Raw genomic sequence first — 15624 nt, forward strand, 5'->3', positions numbered from 1 at the left:
GATCTTCCCTCATTTGAATCTCTTTCCAGTGCCTTGGACTACATCTCACTCTGCAATCACCCACACACTGAACTAGGGAGCTTGTATAATTCAAGACATTAGTGTGTGAGCAGGGACCACTTGGTACAATGACATTGATTGTGCCTCATGCTCAATAAACATTGAAGAATCGAAGCAGGAATTTTTCCATTGGTTCTTAGATTCGACCCCTGTTCCTTTCCTCTTAGTTCCTTGCACGGCACTTCATGAATACCCTTCTTGTCCCCCTGCTGAATTGCTTGAAGTGAGTGAAAAGACTAGCCCAGGCCCTGCCATCCCTTTGACTCCCTAGCTATTTGGCTGCCCAGCCTTCTCCTTCAGGATAACCAGTTTCCTGATTTGGGGAAAGTTATGTCTGTGTGTCTCTTTCCCTTACTGTATTATTTCCCACTGTCTTTTTATTCTCCCCCTTCTTCACCCCTGAATAATTATCATTTCACTAATCTTTCATTTAATTCATTCTCCCCTGTACTGGTTCTAGGCAGACTTCTCTCTCATTTTCTTCCTATAGCTTTCCAGTGCTTGTTGTAACCTTAACAGCTGTGTGCTTGCTCATCTATTATTGCTTTATTTGCATAGCAAAAGCATTCACCTGCTTACAACCATTTGATTGGCCAGAACTGTAAGAGCCTGACACATTGCTGCTTACCTAGGACAAGGAACTGTGGAGGCCAGGCTCTTTGTATTCAATGCTGGCATTGGTTGGTGGAGGCCGGGGTAGGGGCTTCTTGGTGACCCTTAAGTGGACTGGTCAAATGTTGACTCCCTGTCAGACTAAACAAAAGTATGCTAAGGACTGGTTTAGAACCAAGGTGGAAAACTATCTTTCCTTCTATGTGAATCAATCAGTGGATTCCCAGAATAATACATGTGGCAGCATTGTCTCAGAAGAGACCCAGAATAGAAGGAAGAAACAGAAACCTGTAGTTAACGTAGCTTCAGGCACCATCCAAGGTCAGGGCCTTACATGTCCACGGATGCTCTGGTGCTTATGTCAGCCAGTTCCATTACTCTGTTCTTACTAAATATTCATAGATGCTATAGAATGTGGCCACATTTTCCAGAGCATCAGTATCTTTGCAAATATCTTTAATGAGCACCAAACCTCTGCATGAATGGGGGAGCAAGAGGAGCACCATTAGCTGTTAATTTAGTGATGCAGATAATTACACAAAGGCAGGTGACAGCTTAGAGCTTTTTGGACTTCAGGGTAGAACTGGCTATGTACAAAGAAAATTGAAGAAACACCCGGAGAAGTGCCAATTCTTTATTATTTTGGTATATTATAGCTCCTTTCCACCAATCAGCTCATGGCTCTGTATACAGAATGAACCTCTAAACCACACACCTCTTTTTCCCCCCACTGTAAAGAAATCAGAGGGGAATGAGTAGAACAAAGAGAAAATAAGATGATCCCAAAAGAAGAAGGTGAAAGAAAGAGAGGAAATAGCAGTATTTTCAGTTAGATGTGGGAAGAGTATTTAGTCTGGATATAAAGCCCCCTTTGTTGGGTCCAGATGTGGATGAAGGAAGGTCTGAGTGAGTAGGAAGGGACTATACCAGCAGGTTAACTTCCCTTGGAAAGCCTGCAGAAATCCTGCAGAACCCCAGCCAGATGTGCTTTTGGAGGTGGTCACTGGTTCTGTTAAAAGAGCCAGCCTTCTGGGGCAGTTTGGTGGAGCAGTGGATAAAGCACCAGCCCTGGATTCAGGAGGACTTGAGTTCAAATATGACCTCAGACATTTCACACTTAGTAGTTGTGTGACCCTGGGCAAGTCACTTAACTCTCATTTCCCCGCCCCCCCCCCAAAAAAAAAGCCAGCCTTCGTTGCGTTTAGGGCTTAGCTAAGAGTCACTTGGCTCCACTCTGATCTCGCTTGCTTTCTACTCCATCATCCCATTCACATTTGCTCTCCTTCCAGCCATTTTCCTCCTTTTCTTTCCTTTCTTGCATGCAAACTAAAAAACAAAAAGTCACTTGATTTCCTTGTCCTACTTTTTATCTCCTTTGGTCTGTTTTGTCTGTCTGTCTCTGTCCCCTCCATGTCTCACTCTCTGCAGAACCTCCACCAGCTTAAACAGATTCAAACCCTGAAGCAGATGAACGAACAGCTGCAGGCTGAGAACAGGGCCCTGACCCGGGTGGTGGCCAGACTCTCAGTGTCCATCGATTCCTCGGAGACCCAAGAGCTCTAGCTCTACCCCCTCCTCTCCACCTCACCTCCCTCCTCCACCACTCCAGGCAGGTTTACTCTTCTTGTTGGTCTGGGGGTCCGGTGCACACCCCTGTGACACTGGAGCCCCTGTACATGGATGCCTAGTAAATACTGGTAGTCTGGGGACAGAAGGGCCCGAGAGAAGTGGGCAAATAGAAAACCAAGTAAAATGGTGGCATAGACCCAGCAGGACTGGCTGTGTGTTTGAACTGAGTGGTAAGGTCAGCCCAAAAGCACTTTCTCCTGGAAATCAAAAAGGTGATTTACAAATGGATTTGCACCCAGCCCATCTCTCTCTCTCTCTCTCTCTCTCTCTCTCTCTCTCTCTCTCTCTCTCTCTCTCTCTCTCTCTCTCTGTGTCTCTCTCTCTCTGTCTCTCTCTCTCTCTCTTTCTCTCTGTCTTTGTCTCTGTCTCTCTGTCTCTCTGTCTCTCTCTCTGTCTCTGTCTCTCTGTCTCTGTCTCTCTCTCACACACACACACACAAGCACTTCACTGGTATTAGCGTGTCTCTCCAGAGAGCAGTGACCTAGAGAAAGGACTAGGTGTCCAGCCCTCAAAGAGGTGAATTGGGACCCACACTAGCACTGGGATTTCTCTTGAGTGGTCTAAGTGACCCTGTAGTGTTCCCAAATTAACCAGATTCTTGAGCCCACAGAGGGCCCTTGGCGGGGGGTGGAGGTGCAGAGATCTTAGGACCAGTCACCTCCTTCCTCACCTGCTAGACAATCCCAACTGAGCAGAAGTGGACCATAGTGAAGAGGGTCACACAGCAAACCCATTCAGTCGCCTCAGCCTTGGTTTTCTTTGCAAGGGAACACTGCTTACATCTTATCCCATTCCAGGTGCCTCAGGATCTGTCTGTGGCCTAAATAAGTAAGACCCTCCATGACCCACCCCTTTTAGGGGCCTCATCCTTGCAGAAGAGTTGATGTTGATGATCAGTGAAGATCAGGAAAGCAAGAGCTTAGCACATTCTCTGTGACGAGTAAAACTGAAAGAGCCGGACTCATCCTTTCAAATCCCAAGATGATGTTCTGGGGTCCCTGCTGCCCAAAACCGTCCTCCTCAGAAAAGAGATTTTCATTTTTGTCAGTAATATAGTTAGACCCTGTCAGGGCCATTCTTTTGCCTTCTTCCATTTGCTTTTGCCGTTAGGGTCAATGGCTAGCAACTAATACCCACTCTACCTGAAGCACCCAAATTATCCTAAGGGCTAAGTGTGTGTGTGTGTGTGTGTGTGTGTGTGTGTGTGTGTGTGTGTGTGTGTGTGTGTGTGTGTGTGTGAGAGAGAGAGAGAGACAGAGAGACAGAGAAAGAGAGAGAGAGAGCTCACTCGCGCAAGAGAGAGCGAGAGCACACATCAGCATCACAGGTAGAAAGACACTGAAAGAAGTGTGCCCAAACCAGACCTGAGCTGCCTAGTCACCCTCCTTAAGTATTCAAGTCCCCGCTAAGCCTCCATATAACACGTCAGCTGCTAAGTTGCAGTAAACCTCAGGATGTTGGGTCTAATTGATGAGTGTGGCTCCCAGGAAGAATGCCATGTGTTTCTCCCTTTGTATTTCAGTCGCTACAAGGTAAAGGACAAAGCTACTTCTCATGTTTCCAAGAGTTGCTCTGTGCGCCTGTTGGCTTATATCAGCTGGCTCAGACCATTCTGCTCCCCATGACTAAAGACTGAATTCAGCCTTCTGCTCCCACAACACTGCCTGTGACAGGCATTTCTGTTACATGCAGTGTGCCCTGCTAAGCCAGGTGGATATACAAAGACTAGAGAGATGTGGTGCCTGCTCTCAAGTACCACTTACCAAGAGCCAAAAGATAGTAGATAGAAGAAGCTACTACTTATAACAACCCCTAAGGGTGGCACATTGCCATTGTGACCATGGAGGCAACTCTTGTAGGGCACAGTGGCACTACTCAGGAGCTGAGGTGGGAAAAGCCATCGTGGTGGGGAGGAGCCAAATTAGTGACATGATAACCTGCTTCTCCCCCTGATTTGTTGACATTTATTTCCCCCTCTCCACGACCTCTGTAGTCCATGGGCCCAGGAGATAGGAGGCCTGGGTACATAGATTTAGTCTTGGGGGGGACCTTAGGATCACTGAGTCCAGCCCCCTCTTTTTACTGATGATGAAGCTGAATCTCACAACAGTGAAGTGACTCATGCAGGGTCACACCACTAGTAAGTGACTGAGGCAGGATTCAAACCCATTTACCTTAACACTGCCTCATGTCTGTACCCTGTAGGAAATCAACTCCTCTTTCTTCTGAGCACTTGAGATGTGGGATGGGACGGGAACAGTTCAGGGATGGGGCATGTGTGCTGTATCCCCTGTAAATGTCCCCTCCCTGAACTTTGCAGCAAGTAAAACCTGGAACTTTGTCCTTTTAACTTATTCTTGGACAGGAACTTGTGACAGGACTTGAAAAAATGTTTTTTCCACTTTTTTCCCCCTTTGCTTTTGAAGATGCCTTTGAATGTATCTTCATACAGGTATCCAAAAAAAACATTGTTCTTCCCACCTGCCTCCATCCCTCTGTTCCAGTCCTTGTACTTAAGCATAGTACACCTTTGGATGTCAGTTGTAGTTTGTTGTAGCTGGGAAATGAGGGGGGAGACAGATGCACAATGCACATGCATGAGAGAGAGAGAGAGAGAGAGAGAGAGAGAGAGAGAGAGAGAGAGAGAGAGAGAGAGAGAGAGAGAGAGAACACGAGCAAGAGAGAACAAAAAGAAAAATTGAGCTCGTCATGTGGAAATAAATCACAGGCTTGGCAGATTGTGCATTAAAACATACACACACACACACACACACACACACACACACACACACACACACACACAGCTTGGCTCTGATTAGTGAACAGCTGGCAGTGCAGTATAGTTCACTGCCATCTATAACTTCTCCATAGTATTCCAGGATGCAAAGACTTCTTTCAAAGTCACACTTAGAGTCAGGCTTCAGGACCCTAGAATGAGATGACAGAGGGCAGCAGGTGAGAAGGTCCAGAGGTGCAAGACAACCCTGCAACAGTTGCAGAGCTGGCTGTTTTAGAAGCATGCTTCTCTGGCCAGGAAGATATCCTAGTCAAGAAGCAAAGGTACAGAAATGAATGGCAGCCAGGTCTGCTCTTAGTTGGGTTTAGACAAAGCAGAAGAGTAGGATTGGACTTTCTAAAAATCGTTATCAGAATGAGGGCATTTCATTAAGAATTTCCTAATTCGGAGTAGCTAGATGGTGCAGTGGATAGAGCACCAGCCCTGGAGTCAGGAGGACCTGAGTTCAAATCCGGACTCAGACACTTAACACTTACTAGCTGTGTGACCCTAGGCAAGTCACTTAACCCCAATTGCCTCACCAAAAAAAGAATTTCCTAATTCAGGGCAGCTAGGTGGTGCAGTGGATAAAGGACTGGCCCTGGATTCACAAGGACCTGAGTTCAAATCCGGCCTCAGACACTTGACACTTACTAGCTGTGTGACCCTGGGCAAGTCACTTAACCCTCATTGCCCCGCCCCCCCAAAAAAAAGCATTTCCAATTTAAGGAAGAACTCAGAAGTGATGATGATGATAATGATGACAACAATCACTTGAATTTGTAAAATGTTTCATTTTTTAAAACCTATTCATAGCTATCACCTCATTTGATCTCTACAGTGTCTTGAGGAAGTAGGTAGTATGGGGATTCTTCTCCTCAGGGAACTGAAACAGGTGAAGTGATTCACCCAGATCACATCACTAGGAAGTGGCAAAGCCAGAATTAAAATTGTCACTGCATAAATCTTGGACCAGAGCTCTTTCCTTCATTCCACCCTGAGTAACAGTAACATTAATAGCAGTCTCTTGTTTCTTCTATATCCTTTTGTTTGCACTTTTCAATATGCTATCTCTTGTTAGCCTTACATCAACTCTGAGAGATAGGGAGGAAAGCCATCGTGTTCACCATTATACAATTGGGGAAACTGAGGCCCTGGAAGGAGTAGAGACTTACCCAAGACCTTACAGCTGGTCAGTGTGAGAGCCAGTACTAAAATCCAAATGTGAATCAGGCCAGGCCATGTATGGAAGGGAGCATCACTGGTCAGGTGTCCTTTGGAATTAGAAGGTTGAATCATCATGGCTATCAGCAACACAATATTACCAAGCTATAATCCAGATCCAGGCTTTTGTGCCCTTCCCGACTCTCACCTAAATTTCTCCCGTGACAACCAAAGCTCATGTAAATATTTCCAAATATCCCATTAGGGCTCACCAGCTTATCATGTGCCTCGGGACACACACACACACACACACACACACACACACACACACACACACACGTGGGAGTTTGGAACTATTGTTTTTCCAGCACCACTCAGAGTAAAAGTCCTTATCCTGCAAGGACAAGTTCCAAGTTAGTGAAACTTAGAGCATGAGTCTTTTGATAGCCATTGAGCCTGTGGTCCTTATACTGAGGGGATCTTGGTATTTCCTGATGTCCATCAGTGGAGTAGAAGTAAGGAACTGCACACGGCTCATGCATTCCGATTTCACCACCAGAGCGCTCAGCCACTGCTCCCATGTGATACCCTTGGATATAACAGCTAGAAATTAATATGTACCATGTGAAGAAATATCATTTTCCTTCGTTATCATATCATTGAAGGTTCTCTAGCCTCTGATGTCCTGGAACAGCAGCTACCATCACTGTGGATAGAAAACCTACCAGTTATTTTCTCCATGCCTTGTTGTAAAGCCCCAATACTGAGCAGCCTCCCTCCCTTATCGTCCCCTCTCCTTACCTGTCACTCCCCATTGCCCTCCCTCCCACCCATTTCTTCATCTCCCTCGGTTGGGATTCTCCTTGTCTCTCCAAGTTGGAGGTGAGTGAATTCATAAAAGGTGTGCAGGTCATCAATGACTAGTAATGGTTCACTAAGGGCATGGAAAACAGATACAACAAATAACTGACATTTTAGCCTAGTGCTTGCAGGTGCTTTCTATTTGAGCCTGACAAAGGCTTACAAAGAGTCAGGAGTTATCGCATAACTTAAAATTCTCATTTTACAGGTGAAGGAAAGTCTCAGGTTAAGTGCCCATGGCCATGCAGCTCATGGGATTTGAACTGAGGTCTTCCCAGCCATGAGTGCAGCACCTCTGTTTACTATGTCACACTAGGCCTAAAGTGAAGAATTCAGCCTTTGACAGTGCTAGTGCATAATAACAAGACAGATCCTATATAAGACTTGTCCCGGGGCAGAGGCTATCCTTCTACTTCTTGCGGGGGGGTGGGTGGTCTTCTCCTGGGCTGACTACTGAGGAGGTGAGACCCTTGGAGCTCAGGGAGCTGGCCTCAGGCTACTTGGGGATGAAAATGGAGGAGGGGATAACACTGAATGCTTAGAAGCGCCAAGACCTTTGTTGTCTTTGCAGGTTTTGACAGAACTGAAGTCCGACAACCAGAGGCTGAAAGATGAAAATGGTGCCCTCATCAGAGTCATCAGCAAGCTGTCCAAATAGCAGTGCAAATTCTTTGGAAAGCTGTCCAAATTCTTTGGAAGGGAAAGCACTTGCTGTCCCCAGCTCCTGTTCCCCTCTGCTCCTCCTTCCAACCAAAAAGAGTCAAGTGTTGGTGATTGAAGGATCCCTGCCCTCCCACCTCCCCAAACATTTCTTTTTCCTGCACACCCCAGGTCTCATCTATCCCCCTGTTTAGGAGAGTCTTCGTGGAAACACGATGGTGGCAATGAGGGATGGCCATCTGGGGCAGGATGGAGCACCTCTGGAAGTGGGCCCCTGGCACTCCCCATTGCTCCACCACTGTTCACATTGCACTCAGTCCAGACAGGTTATCCCCACCTCTACGTAGCACCATCACAGCAATAGCCTGGTCCATTGGCCCTATGTGTGTTGGGGGTAGGAGGGTGGATCGGTATGGAGGCTGCCATCTGCTGGCCCAGGGACCCCACTGGGAGTGCTGTGTGCCCAAGGAAAACAGCTGGACTTTGATTTAATCACCAGACAACTGCCAGGGGCATGTTTTTATTAGACTTGGGTGACAGTTGCCTCACAGTGAGACTCCATTCTCATCCTCCCAGGAAACATCTTTTCATGGTGGCTGCATGACTTCTATTTCATCCGTCTGGTAACACGGCAGAAGAGCCTTGGCCTCCACTTGCCCTTGTCCAGTCTCCCCCCACAGGGCTCAGGTGGCCTTGCTTCACTTATTGTTTTCTACCTTTCTCTTTCCCTTCCCACTTGCCACCTATCTAAAATCCATGTTGTAGCATCTGAGCTCCTTTAGCCTTAGCTACTTAGAATGGTATTTCTTGAAGCCGTCAGGAGAAAAGAATTACCTGGTCAGCCCAAAGCACCTGCTCCCGCTCCGAGGGTGGTATCACATACCATGTAGGGTGCACCTAACCCATTATTCTAGATGCTATCTAGGCTGTGAAAACCCTAGACCAACCCCATTCCAGGGAGAGTTTTATTTTGTTTTGTTTTCCTCTCAGCCTTACCGTGTGTCCCTGACAGGAAAATAATCCAACATAAGGATGCCCAGGGAGAGGGATGCAGATGGAAGACCCAGGGTGGAGACAAGTTGGAAAGAGGCTTAAGTGGTATTGGTGGGGAATGACCAAGAAGACTAAAAGCAAATCCCTGTTTCGGGGATGAGGACTGAAGGAACTTAAGTGTTGGAAGGACCCAGTGGTCAGCTTTTAGAGGCACTTTCCATCTTAAAAATCAATGGGGAAACCACTTGGGAGAGAAGCAAGGAAAGATGGATTGTCTTCAGACGATTGAAGGGAATTATAACATCATAGAATCCTAGAACTGGGAGGGACCAGAGGTCATTTCATCCAAGATGATCCATCATCCTCTATTCCAGTGACAGGAAACTCACTATAAGAAAGTGTGTTCCATTATCAGCTAGCTTGAATGTTCAGGAAATTCTTCCTAAATCAAACACTATGCTCCACTCACTGATACAATATGCCCTCTGGAGCCATAAAATTAACCTAATGCTTCTTCATTACAGCATTGAAATATTTGAAGACAATTGTCATGTACTTCCCCCTCCCTAAATGTCTTCTCTATGCCAAATATCCTTCAACTGTTCATCCTGACAGTTTCCAGGCTACCCACTCTCCTGGTCACCATCTCCTAGGACTAATACTCTCAATGTAGTGGGACCAGTGAAGCATCTGGTAGAACTGTTACCTCCCTTGATCAGGACACTCTCTTTATTAATGCAGCCTGAGAAAGCATTAGCTGTTTTAGCAGCTGCATCACACTGTTGGCTCATATTGAGTTTCTGGTCAACTAAACCCCGCCCCCAAGTCTTTTTCGCAGACATGACTTTGGGGGCATCATCCTTGGTATATAAAATTCAGTGAGTTTTCATTCACGTCCAGTGATCAATTTTCTCATGTATACTGCCTCTGTCCACTCTGAATCTCCTCCCTGTTCATCAGGATAGAGAAACTCTTCTTGGGTCTCTAAAGCATCAGACAATCAGGAGTTGCATTTCAAGGGTTTCTAACTTTGTCTTCCTCATCAATACTCAGTTTTATGGTCTGTGAAGTGACGTGTTGATTCCTTTTCTAACCATACGTCAAGGGAAGCTATTCAATGATATTTGGGTGACATTTCAGAGTTGTGAGAGATTTCACTTCAGAGTAATGAGTGAGATGAGTTGTACTATAAGCATTTACTTTATTCGAATCAATGAGGCAGTCTACAACTACATAAAAAACACTGGGGGATTATTATCTAGCCATGTTTTGGTCATTGGGGGAATTCCAGTAGTATCTCCCCTAGGAGAAAAAATAAAATTCTTCAACTATTTCTGGCCATCCCAGTAGAGTAAGGTCAAATAGGGCTGCTTAGAGTTTCTTCTGTTGGGGCAGCCCCCTCAATTGCAGTCCCAGAAACCTCCCTTTTGTCTGTTCTGACTCTAGGGTGTGTCTGGTTTCCTCTTAATCCAGCTTCTACCCGACCTTGTCCAGGAGACCTCGGTGTTGGTTTTCTGAAGTCACTGATGAATATTCAGCTTTTCATGCAGCTCCCTACCAGCCCCCAGAACACACAGGCTTACCTATGCTACCTTGCCATCCAAGGATTGAGACAGACTCACCTTTAAACCCCAGGTTTCAATGAAGCATAAAGTACCTGAGTTAGTATTTTCAAACAAACAAACAAAAAAAGACGCTTCCTTGTTTGAATGAAAAGCTATTGAAATGGAGGTAAGCAAGATGGACTCATGATACTGTGCCCATCACTGCATTAACCTCCTAGTCCCCGGCAGCAGCGCTCTTCCAGACTTGTGGTGTGGTGCCTTTGCATCCTGTCACTCTCCACTCAAAAGTGTAGCACATCCGTCTAGGTCCCTTGCTGCAAACTGAATTTCATAGGTGATACCGATGGTACAAAAGGCTCCTTAAGCCTTCCCTTGGCAAGTAAATGAAAATTTCAGCACGAGGCACTGTGTTGAGGTATACAAAGACATGAATGAGAGGACCCCCTAGACTAGTCTATCATAGGGAGAAATGGTGTGGAGAAAATGTTTCTTTGGATTTTACTAATTCTTCATTCCTCAATCCTGCATCATCACTGTCCTGATACATCTCAGGGCACGGAGGCAGTCTCACGGCATTAACCCTGCAGACCTTGTAACCTTGGGCACGTAATGTTTCTGGGCCCATTTTCTCATCTGTAAAATGAGGGAGGCCAACTGGATGATGTCGTGTGCCGAGTCTGTGACAATTGTTAGAAATTTAGAACAGTTTTCCACCCTCAGCAGAACTGCTGCTGTTTGTTACTTAGAAAACTCAAGCACAAGGGCACTGTTGTTTTCTTCTGAATAGGAGTCTTCAGCATCAGTGGGTCAGGCAGGCTGTCAGCCTCATTTAAAAGTGATTTTAATACTGAGGGTGACTGGATGGTGTTAACACTCTCTTTTCCTCCAGATGGCTCTGTAAGAATATTACAGCTTGCATTGGGGGAAATTGAAGCTCGTGGGGCAGAAAGCAATTTGTGGCGAGTCGCTTTTAATGGGAATTGGGGGTGGCTCTTTGCAGGCCTGGCCCACTGCCTTCCCAAGGCCACTTGCTTGGTTTCCGCTGTTCTTAACTCCAGGCCCACAGCCTCGTCGTATTCTCCAAGCACCAGCCTTTGCACAGATGGACCCAAGTTCTACTGCAAAAAGAGAAAATGGCACTTTGCAGATGCCCCCAGTTTAGGTTCCTTAGAGCTTCTCTAAAGTCAGGACTGTTTGATGTGGGAAAGGACTGGCTGAGGTGTTTTTCAAAGCAATTTCCCATAAGAGTAGAAGATTTGTAGAGGAGACCATTGGGTTAGTAAGAGTTTGCAAACAGCAGACAGAGTCCTGTATTATTGAACACCATCTCTCTTCAGCAAATTGCTCCGTGGAGTAAGATGGAAGTGGAGTGAGTAGCACTGAAGGTCAGAAGCATTGTAAAGGAGAGTTGCTTGTATAGGCACACAGGGGGCAGAAGGAGGGAAGACACAGACAGTGGGATTGAGTATTGCAATAAATGGAGGCTGGGGCTGACACTGAGGGGGAAGGTGAGTCAGATAGAAGTAAAGCTTCAGCCTGCAGTACAAAATCATTGTTCTAGATTTTAATCAACTTTCTTAATGGGTATTGACACTTTAGGAGCATCAGCCCAACCTTGCGGCTGCTATTGATCTCCTGCATTCTATTACTTCAGAAAAACAGAATAACTTCTTCCTGCAGCCGAGGAGCTATTAGTATCACAGCTATCAACAAATAAGGTAGTTCACTGGAGAAAACTTCCAGTAGGAAACCTTGGCTGCCCACCTGAAAGGAACTGTTACCTACCCTTTGGGAGTGGTGATCAAAGAATGATCCCTGGGCATTCTGCAGGTCACTCAGAGTCAATAGCTCTTCCTCAAAAAAAGAACTGCAGATAAAATCTGGTTGGGAAGGCAGACTCAGGTTTATAGCTTTTCCATTAGTGATTGTTCTGACTTCATCTAAGATATGTTAGTGGTTTTAAGATCATTTTATCCACAACACAGGGGTTTGGGGGTTACTGAGATGATGTCAACTCTGTGCAAGGATGTGGGACACTCAACTGAAAATGTGATCATAGGACACCATTGTCTTCAGTGGTCCCAACAGGTTGTTCCTTCTTATCGCCAGCCCTTCAAGGAATTATCTTGGGAGCCCCACCCCCTTTTTTAAATCTCTTCACCCACTTTGGACCACGGAAGTGATGTCATATGGATTATCTCTTCTCGAGTCCTCCCTGATTCCTCCCACGAAATCCTTTACATCAGGACACCCTTCTGTCCTTCAGAAGTCAGTGCCTCTCCCTTTCTCTTCTCCACATTGACTTCTTCCTGTTGCAAGGCCTTGGGGGGTGAATAATTAGGGAAGAAGCTTTTCCAAGAATGTAGTGGGGTGGGAGATACCTGCTGGGAGGCTTCCTAGAGTACTGCACCTGATGCCCTCAGCTGGTGTCCTAATGACCTAGGAGCTGAATTAACCTGTGGGGCTTTTGCTCAGAATACCTTCCTGTTACACATAGGAAGGCCAAAGAACTGTGATTCCAGACCTTTTCTTCAGGGATCAGTGCTGAATTTGTCCAGGAGTGTTCTTAATTGCCCTGTTGCTCCTTTAGTGAGGCCACTGATGGCTCGTGGGTAGCCATGGGAAAATAAAGATGTTCATCCAGATTTTGTCCTTAGTAACTCAGCTATTTCTCACTTGGTCACAGTATAAATGGATCCAGAAATCTCAGACAAGGAAATCTCTTGTCAGTAACTCAGTGCATACCTGCTCCAACAAGAGGATTCCAAGAGCTTTTGTCATGGGGGACCTAGTTGTCTTCAGGGAACCCTGTTCCCTTCAAATATCAGAGGGAGGAGACATCCTGAAGGGTAAAAGGCTGTGTCTTGGCCTATCTTGGAAGAGAGTAGGACCGTACTTAGGCTAGAACACTTTGCTATGCAGATACAAGACACACACACATGCACGCATGCGCGTGCTTCCTTGTCCCTTCCTCACAAAATACTAAGCCCAGGAATAGTAATTCTAACTGAGCATCTGGAGGACAGGAAAATGTCTGAAGTTGCTTGTTAACAAGACGCCAGTGGGGATGACAGAAACAAGCCCCTGAAAGGGGCAGAGTATTGTCCATGTTCCCATACATCTCCTCCTTAGCATGCCAGTGGCTGGTAGCTCTGCTCTTGACTGGGGACCCTAAGTAGTGCCCCATTCTCCCCTGAATGATTTGGAGTTGGGCTTTGTAGCTTTTCTGCCTTTGTTCCTCCTTCCCTGTGTAAACTAGATTGATGGAAATGGCCAGAATCACTTGGACAGCTGTACTACCTTCCCACTTGATGGGTAGCACTCTATGTCTTCTGCATCTTTTCATCCCTTAACCCTATTTCCACCACTGTTAAAGCACTGGATATAACCATTTTTTGTTTTTCAGCTGAATTGTATGGACTAACTTCAGTCAACTGTAAATACACTAGGGGGAGGGAAGGGGATGTGGGACTCTTGTGACCCGAATGTATTTTTATGCAAATTTGAGTGGCCTTTCAACCCTGAGATGAATGATTTTGTTTTACTGGTTGTCACTATATAGTATTATTATTACGTGTTTGAAAGTTTGAGATAATAATATTCACATCTATATGATGCCTGTAAACACAACAGTATTTATAAATGAGTAAATAAAACTGTGTTTTAACTTTGCATCTGTATCTGTCCTAGGTCTTGGGTTTGTAGGATCTTGCACTTGGGGTGAATTTCCTCAGTGTTATTTCTTTGATTCACCTTCCTCTGTTTCAGGCTACCCCTGACATATTGGGACAGAGATGGAAGAGCATCACACTCTCATCCATTTTCAAAGGGTTTTCCCAACCTCAAGAAGGGTCTCAGGCAATTAAAGGGACAGTGTGCATAGAGAAACACTAAAAGGGAAGATGTTACTGACTAGAGTAGTTTAAGGTCTTTTAGGCAGAAGTAGTAAGTGACTATATAGCATGAGGTGCAGGGAGGCTGGCTCAGCGACTTGCTTTCTCCAGGATTACTTGGCAAGCTTCACTAGTCTGTTGGAAAGCTGGCATCCACTCTGATACTTTTCCCGTTTATACCAGTCTTCAATAAGTTAACAAAGTCAACAAAACAATCAATGGCCTACTGCATGTAAAGACTGCTATGGATGCAGACATGAATGAGAACCAGCTCCCTGACCTCAAGCAGGTTACATTCTATTTCACGAACCCATTACTTAATTTAGGAAATCCAAATTCCCTGAAGTTTTCCACATTGCAAAAAAAATAACTGGGGGGGGGGGGGGCAGAGAGGAGTGGGAGGAATGTTTGGCTTAAAGCAAACAGCTGCTGCGTCCCACCCCAACCCCCAGCTTCCCGCCTTTCGCTTCTTGGAGAGTTACTACCAAGGTGGTACCTTCTTGGTGGCCGGGATTTGACCTGCCTCAGCAGAAGTTAAGTCCCAGCACTGTCTCTGGCTTTTCTCGACCTGTTGGTTTCTACCAAGTGGAAATCCTTGGTCACTGCTTTGGAGCAAACAGTACTTGGACAAGGAAGGAAAATTCCTTTCCCCTGCAGTCATGCTGTTTGGGGCCAGAGTAGCAGCCTGCTTCATACACATGATGTCACAGTTGAAAAGTTCAGGCCTGGTCAGAAAAGGGGATCTTTGGCAACAAAATGGGGAGGGCAGGAATAGTGGGCGTGGGGTGGGGGGACAGGAAGAATTGCTGGGTGAAAGTTGGGAGTCTGGAGTTTTCATTCTACCTCTGATCCTGTAATACTGGGAGTCCAGGGGAATTGCTTCATCTCTGGGCCTCTGTGTCTCTCACTCCTGAGCACTTTTCTTACAATGCACTTCACAGGAATGTGGCAGAGGCTGAAGTCAGGCTGTGCCATTGATCCACCTGCCTCTCAGCAGAAAAAAACCCCTCCACATGAAGGGGGTTTCACTACCTCTCCCTGGTGATAGATTTTCTCAAACCATTTGAAGGCAGGAAATTCTCTTATCAATCCCTTGTGCTGGTATTTAAGCTCACTTGACCTTGCCTTACCCTCCATTGAAATAAGGACTGATCACCATTCAGACTTCCTTCACCCAGACCCAGGGACTATATGTTGTTTGTTGCTGTTCGTCATTTCAGTCATATCTGATTCTTTGTGACCCCATTTAGGGTTTTTTGGCAGTGAAATGAGTTGCCATTTCCTTCAGCTCATTTTTCACATGAGGAAACTGAGGCAAACAGGGTTAAGTGACTCGCCCAAGATCACACAGCTAAGTGTCTGAAGCCAGATTTGAATGCATGAAGATGAGTCTTCCTGACTCCAGGTCCAA

At 45.9% G+C, this 15624-nt stretch overlaps 1 protein-coding gene across 7 annotated transcripts in view; it reads left to right on the plus strand.

Moving 5' to 3' along the window:
• The window catches only part of PPP1R12B (protein phosphatase 1 regulatory subunit 12B), a 255554-nt gene extending 245571 nt beyond the window's left edge, over window positions 1–9983 (plus strand). For 4 of the 7 annotated variants that reach the window (XM_043964554.1, XM_043964555.1, XM_043964557.1 and 1 more), the window contains one exon: window positions 7674–9983. In XM_043964554.1, coding sequence (XP_043820489.1) covers window positions 7674–7760 — 87 coding nt within the window. In that variant the 3' untranslated portion in view covers window positions 7761–9983. Of the gene's footprint in view, window positions 1–2100; window positions 2282–7673 lie in introns of all 7 variants that reach the window. The other 3 variants (XM_043964552.1, XM_043964553.1, XM_043964556.1) reach the window with 1 other exon arrangement.
• Window positions 9984–15624: the final 5641 nt, after the last annotated feature.

Source organism: Dromiciops gliroides, chromosome 4 (assembly GCF_019393635.1).
Source record: "Dromiciops gliroides isolate mDroGli1 chromosome 4, mDroGli1.pri, whole genome shotgun sequence".
Lineage (NCBI taxonomy): Eukaryota > Metazoa > Chordata > Mammalia > Microbiotheria > Microbiotheriidae > Dromiciops > Dromiciops gliroides.